Source organism: Gavia stellata, chromosome 17 (genome assembly GCF_030936135.1).
Source record: "Gavia stellata isolate bGavSte3 chromosome 17, bGavSte3.hap2, whole genome shotgun sequence".
NCBI classification, from domain to species: domain Eukaryota; kingdom Metazoa; phylum Chordata; class Aves; order Gaviiformes; family Gaviidae; genus Gavia; species Gavia stellata.
The window spans coordinates 422,345-442,825 of record NC_082610.1 but is presented as its reverse complement, the minus strand read 5'-3'; the positions used below and the strand labels follow the sequence as shown (position 1 = coordinate 442,825).

General features: G+C 67.9%; 2 protein-coding genes across 2 annotated transcripts; both read right to left on the bottom strand.

The window, feature by feature from the left end:
* Positions 1-1,078: 1,078 nt before the first annotated feature.
* Positions 1,079-2,203, bottom strand: APLNR (apelin receptor). The gene has a single exon (XM_059825759.1). The coding sequence runs from the start codon at positions 2,189-2,191 to the stop codon at positions 1,079-1,081; it is 1,113 nt and encodes a 370-aa protein (XP_059681742.1). The 5' UTR covers positions 2,192-2,203.
* Positions 2,204-6,694: 4,491 nt separating this feature from the next.
* Positions 6,695-17,195, bottom strand: TNKS1BP1 (tankyrase 1 binding protein 1). Its single transcript, XM_059825758.1, has 12 exons — positions 17,099-17,195; positions 16,244-16,889; positions 15,367-15,439; positions 13,189-14,493; positions 10,558-12,609; positions 10,259-10,428; positions 8,819-9,152; positions 8,419-8,551; positions 8,176-8,315; positions 7,813-7,979; positions 7,070-7,135; positions 6,695-6,710 (listed from the first exon to the last, which is right to left on the bottom strand). The coding sequence occupies exons 1-11, from the start codon at positions 17,193-17,195 to the stop codon at positions 7,075-7,077; spliced, it is 5,178 nt and encodes a 1,725-aa protein (XP_059681741.1). The 3' UTR covers positions 6,695-6,710; positions 7,070-7,074.
* Positions 17,196-20,481: the final 3,286 nt, after the last annotated feature.

The window sequence follows — 20,481 nt, the reverse complement described above, 5'->3', positions numbered from 1 at the left end:
CTTTCCAAGTGGGAACAAAGGCCAAGGAGACAGGATAGTTCATCACGAGTAAATGAAGGATGTAAATAACAAATAGGGGGAAGATTTATTTAGAGCGAAGCCTCAGGAAGCGGCAGGGGCTGGGGAGGGAAATGGGAGAGGAGCCATTTGGTGGCTCATCAAAATCCCGGGTTAGCGTTGGCCGTTGTCCTGCCCCGCACCCAAAACCCCCCGTCCAAACCCAAACGGTCCCTTGTCCCCGTCCCTCCGGTTTGGGGTATTTAATAGCATCAGCGGCCCATTTTCACACCACAGGGGTGAGTCACCGAGGGCTCGTTCTGGCCTCAGATAAGGAGGAGAAAAGCCCCGAAAATGGGATTTGGTGGGACAGGGCGGCTGCCTGATGCAATCAGAGCTGCCGGGGACGGGGGGGGAGGCTGGGGCAGGCGGGCACCCCCCCACGGCGGGACACCTGGGGGGGTTGCACTTTTTTTGTAGTCAAAACACCCGGATCCCAGCACGCTGCCATGCTCCGATGTGTTGGGATGGGAATTTTTGCATCTCCCAAAGTGTGTGCTGGGAGAGACCGGGGAGAGTTTGCCCCAGGCTTGAGCCCCCAGCGGGGGCCGGAGGGGTCCGGGGGGTACCCAGGAGGGGACACAGGCAGCCGCGGGGTGCAGGGACACCCTGTTCTGCGCACACACACACGTGTGCAACACCTCTGCTCACGCACACCCTAAAACCCAGCCAAACCCCCCCACCCCTCTCCATGCCACCCCACACCGTGTCCCCCCCAACCCCACTTCCTCCCCATCCCCCCAGAGGGAACTATGCACACCCTGCTCCTTTTTTAACCAAAATTCATTTATTTGTCACAAAATACAAAGCCCTGCGGGTGCCAGGGGGAGCCGCCCCTGCCCGAGCCCCGCAGGGGCTCCTCCCAGGGTCTGCCCAGCCCCTGCCTCAGTTTCCCCTTCCTGCAAGCAGGGCTTTCCAGCGGGGGGGTCCCCAAAGCAAGCCAGGCTCCGGGGCGAGGAGGAGGTGGTGGGGTCCCCCCAAGGAGACCAGCTCAGGGGGCACCGGGGGTGGACGGGGGGGGTTAGGCGCGGAAGAGCGTCTCCTGGGTGGCGGGGTCCAGCTTGCCCCCCGGGACCGGCCCCCCCTTGCCGCCAGCGGGGTGGCTGTGCCCCGAGGAGTAGCTGGCGGAGCGCTCCGTCCCGGGGCCGGGGGTCCGGCAGCAGAGGAGGGCGGCGCAGGCGTGGCGGAAGCGGGGGTCGAAGAAGGCGTAGAGGAAGGGGTTGAGGCAGCTGTTGACGTAGGCGATGCAGGTGCAGTAGGGGTGCAGGTTGTTGAGGAAGGCGTGGAGGCCGCAGGACCACGGCAGCACCTCCAGGTCCATCAGGACGTAGAGGGTCTTGACCAGGTGGAAGGGCAGCCAGCAGCCCCCAAAGGCGGCCACCAGCACCGTGATGATGGTGAGGAGGCGCTTGCGCTTGCGGGGCCCCTCGGCCCGCTCCCGGCGGAAGTGGCTGGCCACGGTGCGGGCGATGAAGAAGTAGCAGGTCAGCATGACGGCGAAGGGGGCCACAAAGCCCAGGGCGGTGGAGGAGAGCCCCAGCCCCACCTCCCAGGCGCCCTCCGTCCCCGGGGCGGCCAGGCCTCCGTAGTCCATGTAGCAGGTGATCTTGGTGTCCCCCCCCAGGGCGGCCGCCCGCCGCAGCACCAGGGCCGGCAGGGCCAGCAGAGCCGCCAGCGCCCACAGGGCCACCGTGGCCACCAGCCCGCTGACCCGTGAGCGCAGCTTGGCGGTGGCCAGGGGCCGGACGATGGCCAGGTAGCGGTCGAAGCTCAGCCCCGTCAGGCAGAAGACGCTGGCGTACATGTTGACGAAGACCAGGTAGCTGCTGACTTTGCAGGCAGCCGTGCCGAAGGGCCAGTGGTAGCCCAGCCAGGCGTAGGCAGCCCACAGCGGTAGGGTGGCCACAAAGGTGAGGTCGGCGGCAGCCAGGTTGGCGATGAAGGTGTCGGCCGAGCGCCGGCGGTCCCGGCCACCCTTGAAGACGGTCCAGAGGACCAGCCCGTTGCCCGCCGTGCCCAGCAGGAAGACCAGCAGGTAGATGGTGGGCAGCAGGGCCTGCGAGGGGCCCCACTCGGCATACTCGCACTCCGTCTCGTTGTCCCCGTAGGCGTAGGCATCCGTCGCCTCCTCCATGCCGCCAGCCGCTGGGCTCGGCTCAGCTCAGCTCATCCCGCGCTCACCGAGCTCCTCCGGCCCTCTGAGCCCGGCCCAACGAATCCCACCGCGTTACCTCCCCTTCCTCCTCCTCCTCCGCCCTCCTCCTTGATGGGACGGACAGGATGGATGGATGGACCGGGGGAAGCCCCCGTGGGAAATTTCACAGCTCCCCCCCCGCCCTCCATCTGGCTCCTTCCTGGGGGGTTTTACCAAGCTCTCACCCAAGTGTCAAAGCGTCAGCCCCTGAGATAACCCCCGTCCCCCCGCCGCAGCGCAGCTGCCTCCCGGGGGATTTCGGTCACCCCGCCAGCGCCCGGGTTCGGTGCTGCGGCCCGGGGAAGCAGCCCCAGCGGGGCAGGGGGGCTCGAGGGCTGGGCAGGGGTCCACCACCCTGCAAGTCCCAATTTGCATTTGGGATTTCACCCTCGGGGTGCTGCGTTCGGCATTTTGCATCGGGGTGTTGCGCTTTGGGTTTTGCATTTCACATGTGGAGTGTTGGACTGGGCGTTTTGCAGCAGGGTGCTGCACTTGGCGGGGTTGGCGTTTGGCGTTTGGCATTTGGGATGTTGCATTTGGCGTTTGGCGTTTGGCATTTTGCACTTGGGGGTTTCACATTTTGCTTCCAGGGTTTTGCATTTTGCAAACAGTCGTGGCACCGGGAGGCTCCCAAACTGCCGGGGCCCTATTTCAAGCATGAGGTGCTGGGGAGAACTTTATGCATTTACCAAAAATCTGGGGATGGGGAGCTCCGGGAGTCCCCCCCAGCCCACAAAAGACCATTTTAAGGCATCGGCTGCTGAAGGACCGGACGGCAACGGGGAGCCCTCACTGCATCACAGTTCTGTGCAGGCTTCGCTGGCCGGTAAAGGAGCCGAATGCAGCACCGCCTTCAGCTGAGCCAAAAGAAGAACAATCCCAAAAATAAAATATTGGGAGGGAGCAGGAGGCAGAGGGAAGCTCCCCGCCACGGTGGGGCACGGCCGAGCCGTGGGACAGGGTTGTCCCGCCAGGGCTGACCTCTCGCAATTACAGCTTTAGGGAAAAGCACTGGAGAAGCCGAGCGGGACTTTGCAAAAAGTAAAGTCTGAAAAGCCGCCAGTGCCCTGGGAGGCCGGGAAAAGCGCGGAGGGGGAGCTTGGGCTGGGGCAAGGAGCCGGGGAGCGGAGGTGCCTTTCGCTGTTGGAATAGGTAAATCGTGAGCGGAACAGGCTGCGAAAACGGCAAGGTTAAAACCCAAGCGCCGGCACGGTGAAGGAACCGCAGGGATGCAGGCTGGGGGGGCACAGCCACGCAAGAGCAAAACCCCCCCAGCGACCCCCCGCCGGCGCAGTGGGTCCCTTTTGCCAGCAAAGCGGTGTAAAGAGGGGGTGTGGGGGGGCAATTCTGTGGCTGAAATGGGGCGGCAGCTCGAGGGGGTCTCCAAAATTAGAAAAAAAAGGAGCACTACGGTGGGGGGGAGCTGGGAAATGGGGGTGCGGGTCAGGGAGCAGCGGGACCCCGCAGGGATGGGCACCCGGCCACCACACCAGCCGCCCAAAGGGGACCCTAAGCCTGGGAGACCAAACCGGGGCTTAATCAGGCTGGAGATAATGAATAATAAAACATTCCAATGACCTGGGACAGTCCGCTTGGGAAGGGGCACGTTAACCCCGCGGGGTAAGGTGCTAAGGCCAGCAGGTCTTTGAAGAAGTAGAATAAAAAGCTGCTAAATTTTGAGGCATAAATGTGATGGCTGCTGATTTAAGTTAAAACCCGAAGTTTGTTTAAAGAAGGGCTGGACCCCCACACAAACCGAGCCTGATGAAGACGTTACTTAAGCCTATCATCTAATAAATGGAATAAAATAGGGAAATAAAAGAAATGCTAATTAGACCCTTGGTGTTGCCAGAAAGTGCTACAAAGGGAGATGTTCCAGCCCGGGTAACGAAGATCACTATTAATAACGATCGTGGCTATTTCTGTCTTCTGTGGGTAGCGCAGGAGAACAGGTAACCCTTTCCAGTCCCGCCAAAGCAATGCTTCGCCAAAAAGCCACCGGCGACGTTGGCGGGGCTGAAGGGTCCCCGTCACCCCCTTGCCACCCCGGCAGTGGGGACAGCTCCACTCGTGCAGTCCTCAGTGCCACCCTGGGGTCCCAGCGTGGTCCTCGGCTCCGGGATAACCCATGTGCAGCCTCCTCCGGTGGGAAGGAGCGCGCTGGCTGGCTGGAGACCCCCCGGGTGGGCTTGCCGTAGCCATGGGCGGTGGGTCGGTGGCCAGGGCTGGGCGAAGGGCCGCGAAGCAGCGGGGAGCAGCGGCTGGGTGTTATCACCGGTGGGGGTGGCAGGGCTGATAACAAACACCGTTATCTGTACCGCCATTAGGCAGCGGGAATGTGGCAGGGGGGTGCGGGGAGGGGGTTACGGGGGGCTTGGGGCACCAGCCCGGCAGCGAGGGGCTCTGCGAGGAGCCGGTTTCCCCTGCGGGGTGACAGGCTGCCTTCGGGCACCCACAGCCCCATCCCGGCCAGCAGCAAGAGGCTCTGGGGACCGTCACGCCTAATCCCCAGGGAATAAATCCCAGGGCCCAGCAGCCAGCAGCTCCAGCTGGATGGCAGTGCAGAGCCAAGCACACATCCATCCCTGCCGGCTCCTCATGGGGCAGCGCGGAGAGAGCAGCACCCATGGGACACGCTGGGAGGGGAGAGGCTGCGATTTTGCTGCCAGTCCAGGATGAAGCCAAAGGCTCAGGGGAGAGCAGGAGCCCTCCGACCAGCTCATGGCGCGAAGCTTTGCCGGGGAAAAGTTGAGCCCGTCAAGAGTCCGCTGGGTTCCTTGGCTTGGATCCCTGCAACACGCGCCAGGCTCGGCACAAAACCCACCCCACGGACGCATGGTGGGGGGCTGCCCCACTGGGTCGGGGGAGAGCAGCCTCCTCCTGGGAGCGGTGACAGTCCCCGTGGTGTCCCCTGGTCCCCACGCAGCCTCCTGGGTGCTGGTGGGGTGGGAGCCCCCGCAGGGGGTCGGGACGGGGGGGGGCTGAGTTCCCGGCGCTGCCCGGGCACCCCTTGCCAGGAAGGGCAGCGTTCGGCTGTGCCACGAGGTGGGATTTGGCGACTTCCTCTGAAGCCGGTTGGAGTTACTCACATCCTACCAGGAAAGTGACAACTCCTCGGCTACATCTCTCCCTCTGGATCTCCCTCTTTCCAATAGGCTCTGCCAGGAAAAAACAGCCTTGGGGTCCCCATCCTGGGGGGGCACAGCCAGGTCTCGGGGGGGCAAGTGCCCAAAGAGTGGCCACGGTGGCAGCTTGGCTTACCAAGCCGGCCGAAAACCAAGGCGGGAGGGACGTAGGCAACGCCTGCCGGCAGCGCTTCTCCTTCGGAGGTTTGAGCCCCAGCCCAGCCGCGGGGACGGGGGATCCCCCTTCCTCCACGGCCGCAGCCACTGCCACGCCGGGGGCCACGTTTGGGGCCAGGGTGGGATCTGTCCCCGCTCTTCCTCGGGGTGACCCCAGCACCCGTCACCCTAGCAAGCGGGTGGGCAGGGAATAGTCAGGACGGCACCGTTTGGTCCAGGGCGGGCGCGCGCGGCCGGTTTGCAGGCGTGGGCAGAGGGGCGCGCACACGGGAGTGCTCAGCCGCGCGCGCATGAGTCCACGTGCGAGGCAAGTGTGCGAGGGGCTGCTTCTGCAGAGGGAGGCGCTGTGCGGGTGTGCGAGGGGGGGTGAGAGGGTGCGGGTACACACGGGGCACAGCGCCGTGGGGAGGAGCGTGGGCGCGTCACCAGTGGGGTGGGTGGACGCCTGCGTGGGCCCATGCAAGGGGGTCTGCCATTGCAGCACGTGAAAGCACGCCCACAGCCGCGCACATGGGTGCCTGGCTGCGCACACTGGCCCTGTGCAGGCACCCACGGGGTGTCGGGGTGCACCGTGGGGGGGCATGTCTGCCCCCCCCAGCCAGGCAGCACCCAGGGGTGCCCCGCGCCCCAGCAGGCCGAGGTGGGGGCACCCGGCCCCGGCTGCAGGCAGAGCCGCGGGCAGAGAGCTCCTCCTGGTGGCAGTCCCCACGCCAGTGTCCCCCTCTGCCCCACGGCCACCGGCCCCACAGGGCCACCCCACGGCATCCAGGGGGCTGGAGGGCTGAGAGAAGAGCCAGGGCCCCCCCCGAACCAACCAACGAAGTTTTATTGTCCTGTCAAAGTGGCACCAAAATCCTGACCTGTTGCTCTTTGTCTGGAGAGTGATACAAGAGCCGGGGGCGAGGGAAAGGGAGGGGGGCTCGCTGCCCACCCCCCAGCCCCTGGGGACACGGGGACCAAGGGGAAGGGGAACGCTGGGGAGGCCCGTGGGCCGAGGAGCGGGGAGGAATTGTCGGGGAGGGGGACAGGGACCCTGCGAGCATCGTACAAAGTGCATAGATGTGTGTGTGTGTGTGTCCCGCCACGGGGAGGGGGCAGGCCTGATCCTGGCGACAGCGGCCGTCAGCCTCTGGGGACGCGCTGGCAGGAGAGCGAGCCTGGAAGAGACACAGCGGGAAGATGGGGGTGAGGGCCCGGCGGGGAGCCCCAGCCCCAGGGGTGACGCAGCCCTGGGGGGGTCCCTCAGCCGGAGCAGGCAGGAGCGTGCTGCCCCTTCCTGGCAGCACAGAGCCCGGGGACACGCTCCCGCCTGGGCCACCCTGTCCGGTGCCACGGGGCTCGTGCCACAGCCGCCTCTCTGCCTGCATGTCCCCCTCCAGCCCCCCCCGGGACACACAACCCTAAGGCAGGGGACATGGGGAGGGGGAGGCCCCGCCTACGCCCTGCCCGGGGCGCTGGGAGGGTCCAGGGTGGGCCGGGGTCTGTCCCCCAGCGTCCCCCCCGCTCCAGCACTCACCCCGCTCAAGGCTTCTTCTTTTTCAGCTTCAGCGCTTGCAGCCAGTGTGGAGGGGAGGCGTCGGACCTGGGAAGTGTTTGCACAGTGTCGGTACGGACCCCCCAGAACACCCCCGGGTCCCAGACCGACCCCCCAGGGGCACAGCCAAAGGGAGCCCTGGCTGATCTCTGCTCCCGGCAGGATTCGGCTGGGCAGGGCCAGGCAGGGAGCGCAGGCAGGGAGCGCAGGCAGGGAGCGCAGGCAGGGAGCGCAGGCAGGGAGCTGGGGCTTTAAGGGCTCGGTCCCAAGCGCTGTTTAGGGTGGAGCAGCCCGGCTCTCCAGGCAACGGGCCCTGGGAAAGCCGGGCCCAGCAAAGCCTCCCCCCTTGCCCAGCTCCCAGCTCCAGCCGGACGAGGGCCCGGCCCAGCCTCCCGCGCACGCCAGAGGTACCAGCCCGGAGAGCCCCAGCACCCCTCAACAGCCCTTTACAGCTCTAAAGCACCCCCAAAACCCTCGCGCCTCTGGAAAAACCCACCCTCAGCGCTGCTTCAAGCCCCCAGTGGGGCATGGAACCGCGTAACAGCCCCCCAGCGCCTCCCCACCCTTCCGCATCCTCCCCACATCCACAGCATCGGCCTCATCTGTCCCCAAACCTGCACGTGCACCCCCCAAGCCCCCCCCTTCCCACCTATACTGCTCCCCAAGCCTGGCCCCGAGGCACAGCCCTCACCTCCCCACGAGGGTCCCACTCCCCCAGCACTCACCCCGAGGACTTTTCCGGCTTGGGGGGCAGCGCCAGGGGTTTCCCACTCAAGCCGGGGATCTTGCAGGACTTGGAGCGCTGCACGTGGGAGTCCTTGGGGGGGGCTGCCTTGCTGTCCCCCAGCGACGCCCCCTCTTCGGCCGAGCGGTTTCGGCCCCTCAGCTTGGCCTGGACACAGAGGAGCGAAGTCAGGCGGCACACTGCCCCCTCCCAAATCCTCCCACCGCCTCCTCCCCATGCTGCCTGCCTTTGGCCACCCCCCCCAGTCCCAACCTGCCTCAGTTTCCCCTCTCCTTGTTAAACCCTCCCTTCCCCTGGCCGGGAGGTGTCACCCCACTCGCTCGGGGTGCCGGCGGGCCCCCACCTTGAGGGCGGACGTGTTGAGGCCGGGGAAGAGCGGCACCTTGACCCCCTTGCCCGATGGGGACGCTCGCACCCGCCGGCTCTTGGGTTCTTCCGCTGCCTCCTCGTCGGAGGATGCTGCCGGGCGGGCTGGACGGGGCTCTGCGGGGAGGACACAGGGGACAGCGTCACCATGAGACACCTCTGCAGAGGACAGACGGCCCCAGGGTCCCTCTCCTGTTGTCACCGTCCCAAGGGCTCTCACCTGTGGAGTCCTGGAAGATCCAGCTGTCCCCTTCCGAGGCAGCCCCGGGGCGGAGGGCTGGTGCCCGGTGCCTGCGCTTGCGGCCCAGGTTGGCCTTGCTGCGGTACACGCTGCTGTCCAGGACCTCCGTGTCCTGCAAAGCCATAGGGACAGGTCAATGCCCAGCACCGGGGAGCACCGGGACCCCCACTCCACCCACCCAGCGTGCCCACAGACCCCCACAACAGCACCGCGGGGCCCTGAATCCACAGCCTGCCCCTCGGGGGAGGGTAGGGCCAGAGGGTAAAGCCCCCATCCCCAGAGGAGGACAGGAACAGGACCCCCAGACGAGCGTCTCTGCGACGGCCGGGCACCCCCAGGGCTGTACAAGGGGGCTGGAGGCTGCCCCCTCCCCGCTCACCTCCAGGAAGGTGAATTCCTGCCCAGCGTGGTCCGTGGGTCCCTCAGGCTGAGGGGCGCCCAGGGAGAGCCGCTTCTCCTCCCAGCTTGGTGGCCTCTTCCCATCTGGGTGGTCCGAGGGGGCTTCTTCGCTCTCCGTGTCTGGCAGGGTCCTGTCAGCAGCCTCCGGCTGCGGAGGGGAGGCCCCGGGGCTCCGCGGGGCAACGGCTGGCTCGGGGGAGTCCCTCTCCTCCTCCGTGGGGCTGGGTGGCTCGCTCTGGGGGGACGCTGCAGCTGTGGGGTCAGCTGGAGCATTGTCCATCAGCGGGCTGGGGTCCGAGAGATGGATGCTTCTGCTTGGGGAGACAAGACGACACCCCCCAGTTCCTCCAGGTCCAGCTAACACAAGCCCTTCCCCTGCCCCAAACCTCGCCCCATCAGCCTCCGAGGGGAAACTGAGGCACGGGGAGGGCCAAACGCTGCTCCCGTGAAGTCAGGGCAGGACCCAGGTGTCCAGGACTCTCTCCCCTCTCCCGGGATCTCACACCAAAGGGGTGGCACCTCTGGGAATTTCCCCCAAAGCCCCCTCCCAAAGGCCGGGGCAGAATTTGGGGGCTGGGGAGGGCAAAGAGGCTGCCAGACTCATAGGGGACTCAGGCCAACTCTCCCCTTTGTGGCAGAGAAAGGGGTCAGACCCCCCCAGTAGGGTCACCTGTCCCCAGAAGGTGGCCAGGGTGACACGAGGTGACCAAGGGGCCCCAAGGGGGAGGAGGAGGAGGAGGAGGAGGATCAGGGCCACCCAGGGTGCGGGAAGGCGCTGGCAGCAGGAAACTGCACAGCTCCCAGGGCAGGGGGTGGGGGCTCCCCGCTGCCCCACACAGTTTGACCAGGCTGGGGCCTTCCTGAGGCCCGTGGGGCTTTCACTTCCCTCCTCCTAGGATCCTTATTTTCAGGCAGCTTGAGGGAATTTATCATTTTGGGAATCCCCAGCTCTGTAAGTTTGGCTGAAATCAGGGTTCCCACATCCTGGCAAAGCAATAAGGGCATGAGGCTAATTCTGCCGCTTTTTCAGGGGGCCAAGGGAACACCAGCACCCCCCAAACTTGCTACATGGCTCCCCACGTCAGAAGACGACCTGCACAAGAAGCCCCAAAGGCATCATCCCCTCCTGGATCAGCTCAAGACAGCAGATCCTGCTGGGACAAGTTGAAACTCAGCCCCTCGAAAAGTTCCCGCTCCAGTTGCGGGGCCGGAGGCTACACGGGGAAACGCGGAGGCTGGGGAAGAGGAGCTCTGGCAGCCCGGGGCCGGAGCCAGCAGGTCCCCCAGCTACGAGTGAGGCATAGTAGGATGCCAGCACAAGGCCCACGGCGTCCTAAGTCCCCACCGCAGGATGGCGCGGACACCGAGGGGGATGGATCCCTCCCCAGGGCCGCGCTTCCACTGCCAGCACCCTCCTTACCTGTCTGCCGAGCCGGCGTCATCTCCTGGGCTCTGCTCCCCAGTGCTGAAGTCCCGGCTCCGGGCCGCGCAGCGGGCGCCAAATGCGCTAGCCCACTCCCGGCGCTTGGCCTCGGCGTCGCGCAGCTCCACGCTCCAGCCGGCTGTGTCGAGGTCCCGGCTCCAGCCTGGCTCTTCCACCCCGGCCTCCCGGGACTGGGCAGAGCTGCCGGGGGCAGGCAGGCTGCCCAGGCCCTGACCCCAGGCCGTCTGGCCAGGTCCAACCCCGTCAGCATCACCAGTGCCCACACAGCTGGTGGCATCCGAGCTGCCGAAGGAGAGATCCCTGTGCCAGTCTCCCAGGGGCTCCTGCAGGCCCCCAGCCCTCATTCCACCAGCCCAGGACATCGAGCCATCTGATGACGCTCCAGCGCTGGAGGGATCTGGCACCCGCTCTGTCCCAATGATGCCAAATTGGTTGCGGCACTCGGCTTCTCCAAGCTCTTCAGCCCAGCCCCTGCTATCGATGGCACCATGCTCCTGCCGGTCGGTGCTGCCCCAGCCGGGCTCCTGGGCCGGGGGATCGAGGTCACAGGAGCCAGGCAAGTCGTCTTTCCTGACACCAAAAGCATCGACCGCCTCGTTTTGGCCAACGCTGCGCTCACCAGCCCAGCTCAGCCGGCCAGGACTAAACTCTCTCTCTTCCTTTTCCGTGTTCGTAGAGCTGTACTCGCTGGCCCAGGCCGGTCTGCTGGGTTTGAACCCACTGTCCTGGATCTCCATGTCCCTGGTGCTGTATTTGTCATCCCAGGCTGGTCTGCTAGGTTTGAACCCGCTGTCCTGAGTCTCCATCTCTCTGCTGCTGTACTCGCTGGCCCAGGCTGGTCTGCTGGGTTTGAACTCCACATCCCGGGTCTCCACGTCCCTGTTGCTGTATCCATCATCCCAGGCCAGTCTGCTGGGGCTGAACTCCCTGTCCTGGGTCTCCACGTCCCTGTTGCTGTATCCATCATCCCAGGCCGGTCTGCTGGGGCTGAACTCCCTGTCCTGGGTCTCCACGTCCCTGTTGCTGTATCCATCATCCCAGGCCGGTCTGCTGGGGCTGAACTCCCTGTCCTGGGTCTCCACGTCCCTGTTGCTGTATCCATCATCCCAGGCCGGTCTGCTGGGTTTGAACTCCCCGTCCTGGGTCTCTGCATCCCTGGTGCTGTACTCGCTGGCTTCGGCCGGTCTGCTGGGGCTGAACTCCCGGTCTTGGCTCTCCATGTCCCTGCTGCGGTACTCGCCATCCCAGGCCGGTCTGCTGGGGCTGAACTCCCGGTCTTGGCTCTCCATGTCCCTGCTGCGGTACTCGCCATCCCAGGCCGGTCGGCCGGGGCTGAACTCCCGGTCCTGGCTCTCCATGTCCCTGGTATATTCATCGACCTCGGCCGGTCTGCTGGGGCTGAACTCCCGGTCCTGGCTCTCCATGTCCCTGGTGTATTCATCGACCTCGGCCGGTCTGCTGGGGCTGAACTCCCGGTCCTGGCTCTCCATGTCTCGGGCGCTGTACTCACCAGTCCAAGCTGGTCTGCTGGGGCTGAACTCCCGGTCCTGGCTCTCCATGTCCCTGGTGCTGTATTTGCTCTCCCAGGCTGGCCTGCTGGAGCTGAACTCTTTGTCTGGGGTCCCAGTGTCCCCAGTGCTGGATCTGCCAGCCCAACCCAGCGTAAAATCCTTGTCCTTGGTCTCAGCATCCCTGCTGCTGTATTTACTGGCCCAGTTTGGGGTGAGCTCCCTGTCCTTCATCTCCGCATCACTGGTGCCATATTCACCAGCCCACGCAGGTGTGATCTCCCCATCCTGGCTCTCTGGGTCCCCGGAGCCGTACCTGCCAGCCCAGCTGGGCTGCCTGGAGCTCGGCTCCTCGTCCTGCTGCTGGCTGCATCCCACGCCGTAGCTGCTGCTCCAGTCAGCCTTCCCGGAGCCGATCTCCTCCCTGCTGCCCGTGCTGTCCAAGCCATAGCCCGTGCCCCACTTGGGTTTGCCAGCACCGAAGTCTTGATTCTGCAGGCAGCTTTCCCCCACACCGTGGGATTTGGACCAGTCGCTGCAGCCCAGTCTCGTTTCCCCCATCAGCTCCGTCCCTTTGTAATCGCTGCCCCAGTCCCTCCTGGTGGTGCTGAAGGGCCCATCCTGCCGGTCCCCATCCCTGACGCTGCAGGTGCTGTCCCAGCTTGATTTGGTCCCAAATTCCCGGTCCTGCTCCGTCTCACCAGGCCAGTCTCTCTCCCTGGCCACGGCCTCGCGGGTCCAGTCGAAGGTGCTGGCCTGGCGAGGCCTGCCAATGCCGAATTCACTGCACAGGTCCTTCCGCGACCAGCCGAGCAGGTCCTGGGGGAAGAGTGTGGAAGGGGGGAGAGGGTGTTAAAGGGGGTCGCAGTCCCCGCTCACACAGCAGAGAAGAGAGCTGGAGAGGAAAAGAGAGGGGGAAATATCCTTGGATGCCTGGGGGACACAGCACCCAGATCCCGCCACCCGCCCTCCCCACCCCGCGGGGCCCCCCATTCCCAGGCCGGGAGCTGCTGGCTGCCCCGGGGTACTCACAGCTGCCGCGCCTGCCCAGGGCCCTTCCCAGCCCGGCGCCTGCCGAGGCCTCCCCAGCTCGTCCCGCAGCTCCAGGTTGGCCAGCAGCCGCCGGAGGATGGCCGTGGTCCCCGACTCGCCGGCCATGGCTCCCCAGTGGGCCCCACGCCCGCACGCGGCGGCAGCCGTGCCCCAGCTCTCCCTGCCTGCACGGCACGCTCCCGCTCAGCCTCCACCCAACCCAGCCTCCACCCAACCCGTCCCACCGCCCTACGTACGCCCAGCAAGGCCCGGCCCTGCCGGAGAGGAGCCCAGCGCCACACCGACACCGTGGCCGGCATTAACCCTTCCCACCGCCGAGCCGCCCGGCTCCCCGCGCCCCCTTACCTCCGGCCCCTCCGCATCCGGAGAGCCATGCGTCGCGGTGTGGGCCCCGGGCGACGCCAGCAGCTCCGTCAGCCAGCCCGGGTCGGCATGGGGATCGGGGCCCCTCGAGGATCCTTCGGCCTGGCCCGGCCCGCCGGGGCCCTGCAGGCTCACGGGGGAGTCGCCTGCCGGCACCCAGGCTGAGTCAGCCGCAGCGGCCGGATCGGATGGGGCCAGATCCGGTGGGGCGGCCTCGATGAGGCCGGGCTGGGCAGGGGGCTCGGACTCAGCCGGGTCCCGGCCAGGATCCGTCACGCAGAGAGGGGAGTGGGCCACGGTGGCATCCTGCTCTGCCTCCCCTTCCTCCTCCTCTTCCTCCACCTCTCGCTGGGCCACGGGACCCCCCGGACACGGAGCCCCCTCCACTCCCCGGCTGCCGGCCACTGCGGGGACAGGCCCTTCAGATCCACTGTCCCCCCGAGAGCGCGGGGGGCAGGGGGCTGGATCCTCCCCGTCCGACTCGCCCTCTTCAGACAGCCCTGAGTCGGCCGTCTCCCGGATGGGGGACCGGGGCGGGGATGCTAGCCGCCGTGCCCCCCGCGAGGGGAACGTCCACTCGAAGGACTGGGAAAGGCTCCAGCCGGACTCGCTGCCCAGGGACGGCTCTGACAGCGGGTCCCCGGGACGGGGCAGGGCGCTCAGCGAGCCCCCCAGCTCCCCCATGCCCTGCCCTGCAGTCGGGGGCTGCAACACCCCCTCTGAAGAGCGCCGGAGCCCTGAGTCCCTGGAAGGGGGAGAGGGGCTGAAATCAGGATCCTCGGGGGACTGTGGGTACACTGGGGAGTCTTCGGGTCCCTCTGGGGAGCCTGGGGGACGAGAGGCTTTAGCAGAGGGCTCAGGGGGTGGGCTGGGGGGGGGCGGGTATGTAGCGGCAGCCTCAGGAGAGCCAGGGGGGCAGGTGACTCTGGGGGGCAGTTCCGGAGTACCAGGGGGGCTGGCAGTATCAGGGGATCCCTCTCCAGGAGTGTGGGGGGAGCCAGGGGAGCGGGAGACGCTGAGCCGGGCTTCAGGGGCGGAGGAGGGAGCACCCGGGGCCTGGATGGAGGCGGTCGACACCTCAGGTGGAGGCCGAGCGGGGGATTCAGGGGAGCCGGGGGCCAGCGTGGGGGATCCGGGGGCCGGGAGCTCTGGGGGGGCATCAGGAGAGCCGGGGGCCGAGGCAGAGGGCTCGGTGGGCTGGAAAGGAGCTCCCGGTGCCGGGGCTGGGCAGGCGGGGGGCCTTGGGGAGCCCGGGGGTCCGAGGGCGCCCGGCTGGAGAGAGGAGAGCTGTGGAAAGAGCCGGGAGGGGTTGTCATGTCACTCGAGAGTAACCTCCCAGGCGTCACCCACCCCCAAGTCACAGGCCCCTCTCTGGTGAGGGTCCCTCCCGCCGGCACCCCCTCCCCTCTCCAAACCGGAGGCAGGAGGTGCCCACGCTTCCTGCCAGCACCGGGCTGCTTCCTACGTGACTCAGCCGGGGCGGCTCCCAGCGGCCCCCAGCCCGGCTCCGTGCCCTGCCGGCCAGGGCACGGCAGTACCCTGAGCCCCCCCCACTGCTGCCCCCCACCACCCCCCTCAAGCGCCCACCCTCCGGCAGCACGGAGACAGACGGAGAGGAAGAACTGAAGCAGGAGGAAGTAAAAACACCCCCAGCCCAGACCCCCCACCCCGCCGTGGGGCTGGGCACCCCCCTGCCAGCGTCACCCTGCCCAGCGCCGTCAGGGTTAGTCCCCCTCACCGGGGCGACCCGGTGCCGCTGCCTGGGCTGCCACCCCTGGTGTCACCATGGCCTGGTGTCCCGGTCACCGCCCCGAGCACGGGGGAGAGAGCGGGATTGGCAGGGAGCCCAAAAGGGCCTGCCCTGCCACATACCTGCTGGGTCACCAAACCCTGGCTGGTGACTCATGGCTGCTGCCTGCCCACGCCTCGACAGCGGCGCTGGCACACGTCACCCCCTCCAAAACAACCTGGCCCCGCGCCCGGGCACCCAGCGCGGGGGGCACCCGGCTTCCCCCAGAGAAAAGGGCGGTCGGCACCCCGAGGAGAAAGGAGAGACACGCACCCCGCAGAGAGGGAGCCCCGGAGGAGACAGGAGAGCCCCGAAGGAGAGAGCCCAGGAGCGGAGCCGCCGCCGTGCGGGAGGGCGAGGCGAGAACTCACGTCAGGGGGGGAAGGTGGCCTCCGGCGTCCGCGGGGGTCCCCGGCACAGCTCGGGACGGCTGGGGGGGAGCCGCTGCCAGAGAGAAATGGGAAAGGAGGGTAAATTCCTCCTGTGCACCTCTGCTCTCCACTCCCACCACCCGCCGAGGCACCTTCCGGCCCCAAACCACCCGCTCTGGCCGCAGGAGGATGGGGTCGGGCAAACCGCAAAAGGCCCTTCAATTGCTGCAAGCAGTACCCAAAACCGGCACTGAACTACCAGCAAGGTTTTGACCGCGGAGGGGAGGGAGGCAAATCAGCCCCAGTCCCCTTTCCAGAAAGTTTTCAGTCCTTTGGAGAGCAAGTTTCTCACACTCGGGTTTAAAATAGACCCCGTCTCGCTCTCCCGGAGGTGCCCGGCTTTCGGGAGCCTGGCCAAGCGCTGGCTCTCACCCAGGACATCCTGCAGCCAGGAGTCCCACAGATCTGCCAGCTCCCTCCGCCTTGGCACGGCCCGGCAAGAAAAAAAAAAGCAAGGGTGGGAAAAAGGGAGTGTTTCCCCAGGGGAGCGGCCCCCTCCCCGTTATTCCCAGCCTTGGGGCAGCCCCTGTCCGGGCAGCGGGACGGCCGGCTGGCTCGCTTCCCAGCCCTCGGGGGCTGCAGGCGCAGAGGCAGCTCCTCAACCCGGACAGCCCGTTCCTGCGGTCTGAACAAACCACCCGGCACTGCAGCGGCCGCCCAGGCCTTCCCACGGAGGCAGCTCAAGGCGCTGCCTGCTTAGGAGGAACACCAGCGACCAGACCTCAGCTCCGTTATTCTGGTCCCCAGGATGGCTTGGAGCAACGTCCCCCGTCCCTGCAGTCTCTCGCCCCCCCGGGGTGGGTCCCCGGCCCCTCACCTTGTCTCGGCAGTCGGGCATCCGTCATCCCCCGTCCCCAGCTCGCCCGCCACGGGTTGGGGTGCCTGGCGGGCTTCGCCGGGGGGGGCCCCATCCGCCTCCCCGCTGGGGCGTCTCCGGAAGGCGGTGAAGGTCTTGGAGCCGAAGCGAGAGGAGGGATCGGGGCAAAAGGGCGAGAGCCGGGCTCGGTCCGGGCTCCCCGGGCCCTCCCTGCTGTCCATTTTGGCCAGGATCTCCTCCACGGTGGTGCCTGGAAATCGCTCCAGTTTGGACGCCACCGGCACCGGCGTCACCTTGAAGGGAGCTGGGCCTTTGCGAGGGGGGGTCGGTGGGGCAGGGGGCACCTCCTCGCCAGGGGTCGAACCCGAGTCTTCAGCGGCTGCGACCGGAGGGGACGAGAGTCCCTTCCCGTTGGGGGTCTCGGGTGTCTTGAGGGTGAAGGAGGGGCGCCTGAGGGGCCCCCCCAAGCTGCCCCCGCTGTAGGGCTGGGGCCCTGCCAGGCGGTTCATCTTCTCGGCGGAGGGCAGCTCCGGGCGAGGGTGCCGCGGCGCCGGCGGGGGGTGCGGCAGGGAGGGCTTGGCGGGCACAGCCGGCTTGGGCAGCACCCGGGGTTTGGGCCGGACCGGCGGCTTGGGGCGAGCATTGCCTGCGAGAGAAGCAAGGAGAGGAGAGGAGAAACGCCATGTTGGAGGAGCACCGCAGCCCCGCCGGGCTCCCCAGGGAGGGCCAGCGGGGCGCACCAGGCCGAGAACAGATCTCGGGCACCAGCCTGGCAGCCCCAGGGGGGCTTTCCCAGCGCAGACCAGCCCAGCAAACCCCCCAACCACGATTTCTCCCGCCCCCGTGGGGACAGACCTTTCTCGGGGCTGCCGGCCGCCAGCCCAGCCGCCCCGGCGCCTGTGGCAGAGGCGCAGGGCAAGGCAGGGTGCAGGGGCTGCGGCTGAGAGGCCATGGCGAAACCAAGGCCGGAGCTCGGCGGACACGGTGCAGGGTCAGCCCCTGGGGAGAGAGGAAGGAGGGAGAAGCGTTTTGGGGAGCGTCCCTTCACCCCGGCTCTGAGGCCTGTGGGACCTGCAGCCGCCTCCTCCAGCCACGCTGCGCCATGGTACCAAACTCCCAGCCCTGTGCCAAACCCTCGCGTCCACCTGTGCCGGCACCTGGACAGCGTGCCAAACCGCTATCGCGCTGCCAACCCCCTCTTCGCCAGTACCACCCTTTGTACACCGGCCCCGGCTCGCCTGCGCCAACCGGGCACGGCGCAGTCACCCCAAACACCGCGTCGAACCCCCCTCTGCCCGTACCCCCTTGTACACGTCGGTAATCGCGTGTACCCCAGGCTGGCTCCCGCAGACTGCGAACCCCCCGAACGCCGTGCAGTTCCTCGTTAGCCTGTCCCAACACCCCAACACACACACGTCACCCCCCCCAACCTGTGCCAACCCCCCCCAAACACCGGGCTGGCCCCCAGTTTGCCCCAGTAACCACGTCAGCCCTCTCCCCCGCACGCCAGCCCCAGTCCGCCGGTGCCAACCCCCGGCACTGCGCCGAGCCCCGCGGGGTGTGTCAGCCCCCAGCAGCCCCGGAGGTGCCGGCCGGCCCCCCCCGACCCCCGCGGGGCCAGGAGCACCCCCCGACCCGCACCCCAGCCTCCGCCGCCCCGGCGTAGGGGCCGTGGGGTGCCCCGCTCACCTTCCCCCCAGCAGCCTCATGTCCGGGGTGGGTCGCGGACACGGGTGGGGGGGGCGCAGGGCGGGCGGGGGAGGGGGTGTTGCCGTCCCCACGGGTCTCACGCTGCCGCCGCCGCCGCTCCCGTGACTCACCGGGGCTGCGGGGACAGGAAAAACCCGCTCGGTGCCTCCTCCCGGCCCTGCCCTCCCCTCCTCTCCCCGCCTCGCTCCCTCCTGCCCCGCCGGGGTCCACCCCCCCCCAGACCCCCTCCTCCTTCCACGGGGGAACCGGCGTCACGGCCGCCCCAACCCACATCTGGAAGCCATCGGGCCCGTTTCCCAACCCCCTGGCAGCCCCGGGACGGTGACGAGGCCCCGCTCCCCGCCCCGGGATGCGGGTCCATCCCATCCCCCGCCCCAAGTCCTCCTCCGGTGGGGCCTACTCCCGTTACCGCGGCAACGAAGCCCCCCGCTCGAGTAGCCGGGTAGGCCGCAGCCAGAGGGCCTAGGCCCGTCGCCGTGGCAACGGAGCCCCCCGCTCGATTTTGGGGAAGGGGGGAAGGCACCGGGCCCGTTGTGCCCGCCGGGGCCGAAGCCGCGGGACTCCGCGGCTTCGGCCCCGGCGGGCACAACGGGCCCGGGGCGGGGGGGGGGTCCCGGTTCCCCGTAGGCCCGGCCCAGCGGAGCGACCCCCGCTCACCCGCTGCCGCCGCCGCCACTGCTGCATATTCATGAGCGCGCGCCCGCCCCCCCCACCGCTGGCCACGCCCCCCTCCACCCCACGCCCTCCGCCAACCACCGAGAGCGATGGGCCAGAGCGGCCCCGGCGCCGCGTGGCCGGGCGGACCACCGAGAGCGAGCGGCTAGAGAGGCGCCGCGCCCCGCCCCGCGCGCGGCGGGGTGTACCATCGAGAGGGCGCTAGAGGGGCTCCCCCCGCTGTTGGGGTGCTGGTGGAGCACCGCCGCCAGGACGGGGGGCGCCCTCCCATGCAGCTGGGTCCTAGCGCCCCCCGGGCGCCCCTGCCCCGCACAGCCGGCCACTGCCCCCCGGCACCCCACCGCAGCGCAGGGGCTGCAACAGCCAGACCCGCCCCAGCGGACATCCCCCCCGCGACACCCCCGCTCCTCCGGCCTGACACCCCGCTGCAACACGGAGCCGGCTCCCAGCACCCCGTGCCCCCCAACACCCCGCTGCAGCGCGCAGCCACCCACCGCACCCCCCAACACCCCACTGCAGCGCAGTCAGCCACCGCACCCCCCAACAGCCCGCTGCAGCGCGCAGCCACCCACTGCACCCCAACACCCCGCTGCAGTGCACAGTCAGCCACCGCACCCCATGCACCCCCCAACACCCCGCTACAGCATACAGCCACCCACCGCACCCCGTGCACCCCAACACCCCACTGCAGCACGCAACCACCCACTGCACCCCATGCGCCCCAACACGCCACTGCAGCGCAGTCAGCCACCGCACCCCGTGCACCCCACAACACCCCGCTACAGTGCACAGCTGCCCACTGCACCCCGTGCCCCCCAACACCCCACTGCAGCATGCAGCCACCCACCGCACGCCCCAACACCCCGCTGCAGCGTGCAGCCACCCACTGCACCCCGTGCCCCCCACAAGACCCTGCTGCAGCGCAGTCAGCCACCGCACCCCGTGTGCCCCACAACACCCCGCTGCAGTGCACAGCTGCCCACTGGACCCCGTGCCCCCCAACACACCACTGCAGCATACAGCTGCCCACTGCACCCTGTGCACCCCACAACACCCCACTGCAGCGTGCAGCCGCCCCCAGCTCGAGGCCGGGGGTGCCGGTAGACGAGGCGGAGCGGGGAGCGGAGCGGGGAGCGGAGCGGGGAGCCAGGGCCTCGCCCCGTCCCCGGGGGCCGGTTCCCCCATTCTCTGGCCGGGAAGCGGCCGCAACAGCCGGCGGAGGGGAAGCGGCACTAATCGGATCAGGCCCCCCTCCTGCCCGCCGGTTCCCCCCGCCGCAGCGGCTCATCGGGGAGGTGGAGAAAACCCCAATCGCATCAGGATCGACCGAGGGGCCTCCATTAGGAGCCTGATGGCTCCTCAGCGGCACGAGGGAGGCCGAGGAGGGGCCGGGGGCCGCTAATGGACGGGCAGGAGTGAGCTCAGCCGCTGGCCCCCGTTCAAGGAGGGGAGCGAAGCTCCAGGCCGGCTGCGGGAAGGAGGGCTGGCGCGAGCCGGCCCCGGGGCCCGCTGCCGGGGAAGGAAGGAAGGGGGGAGCCAGCCCCGCTCCCTCCCGGCGCTGCACCCACACGCACGCCCTCGCTGGGGTGGGTTTTTTTATTCAATCCAAGTTGCCATGTGAACGGACCCAAAATACAAAAAAAAAAACCCAAAAACACACAAGGAAAGAAAAGAGACGGAAACAGACCCGAGTATTTAAAAAAAATAAATTGATGCGAACAGGGCTGAGGTGGGACCGAGGCCCCTCCAGCACCCCCCTCCTCCACGGGGTCTCGCTCCCCCAGCCAGGCACTGAGGGCTCGGGCAGGGGGGCCGGGTGCCCTCCCACCCCGCTCCCGGCGTCAGGGGCAGGA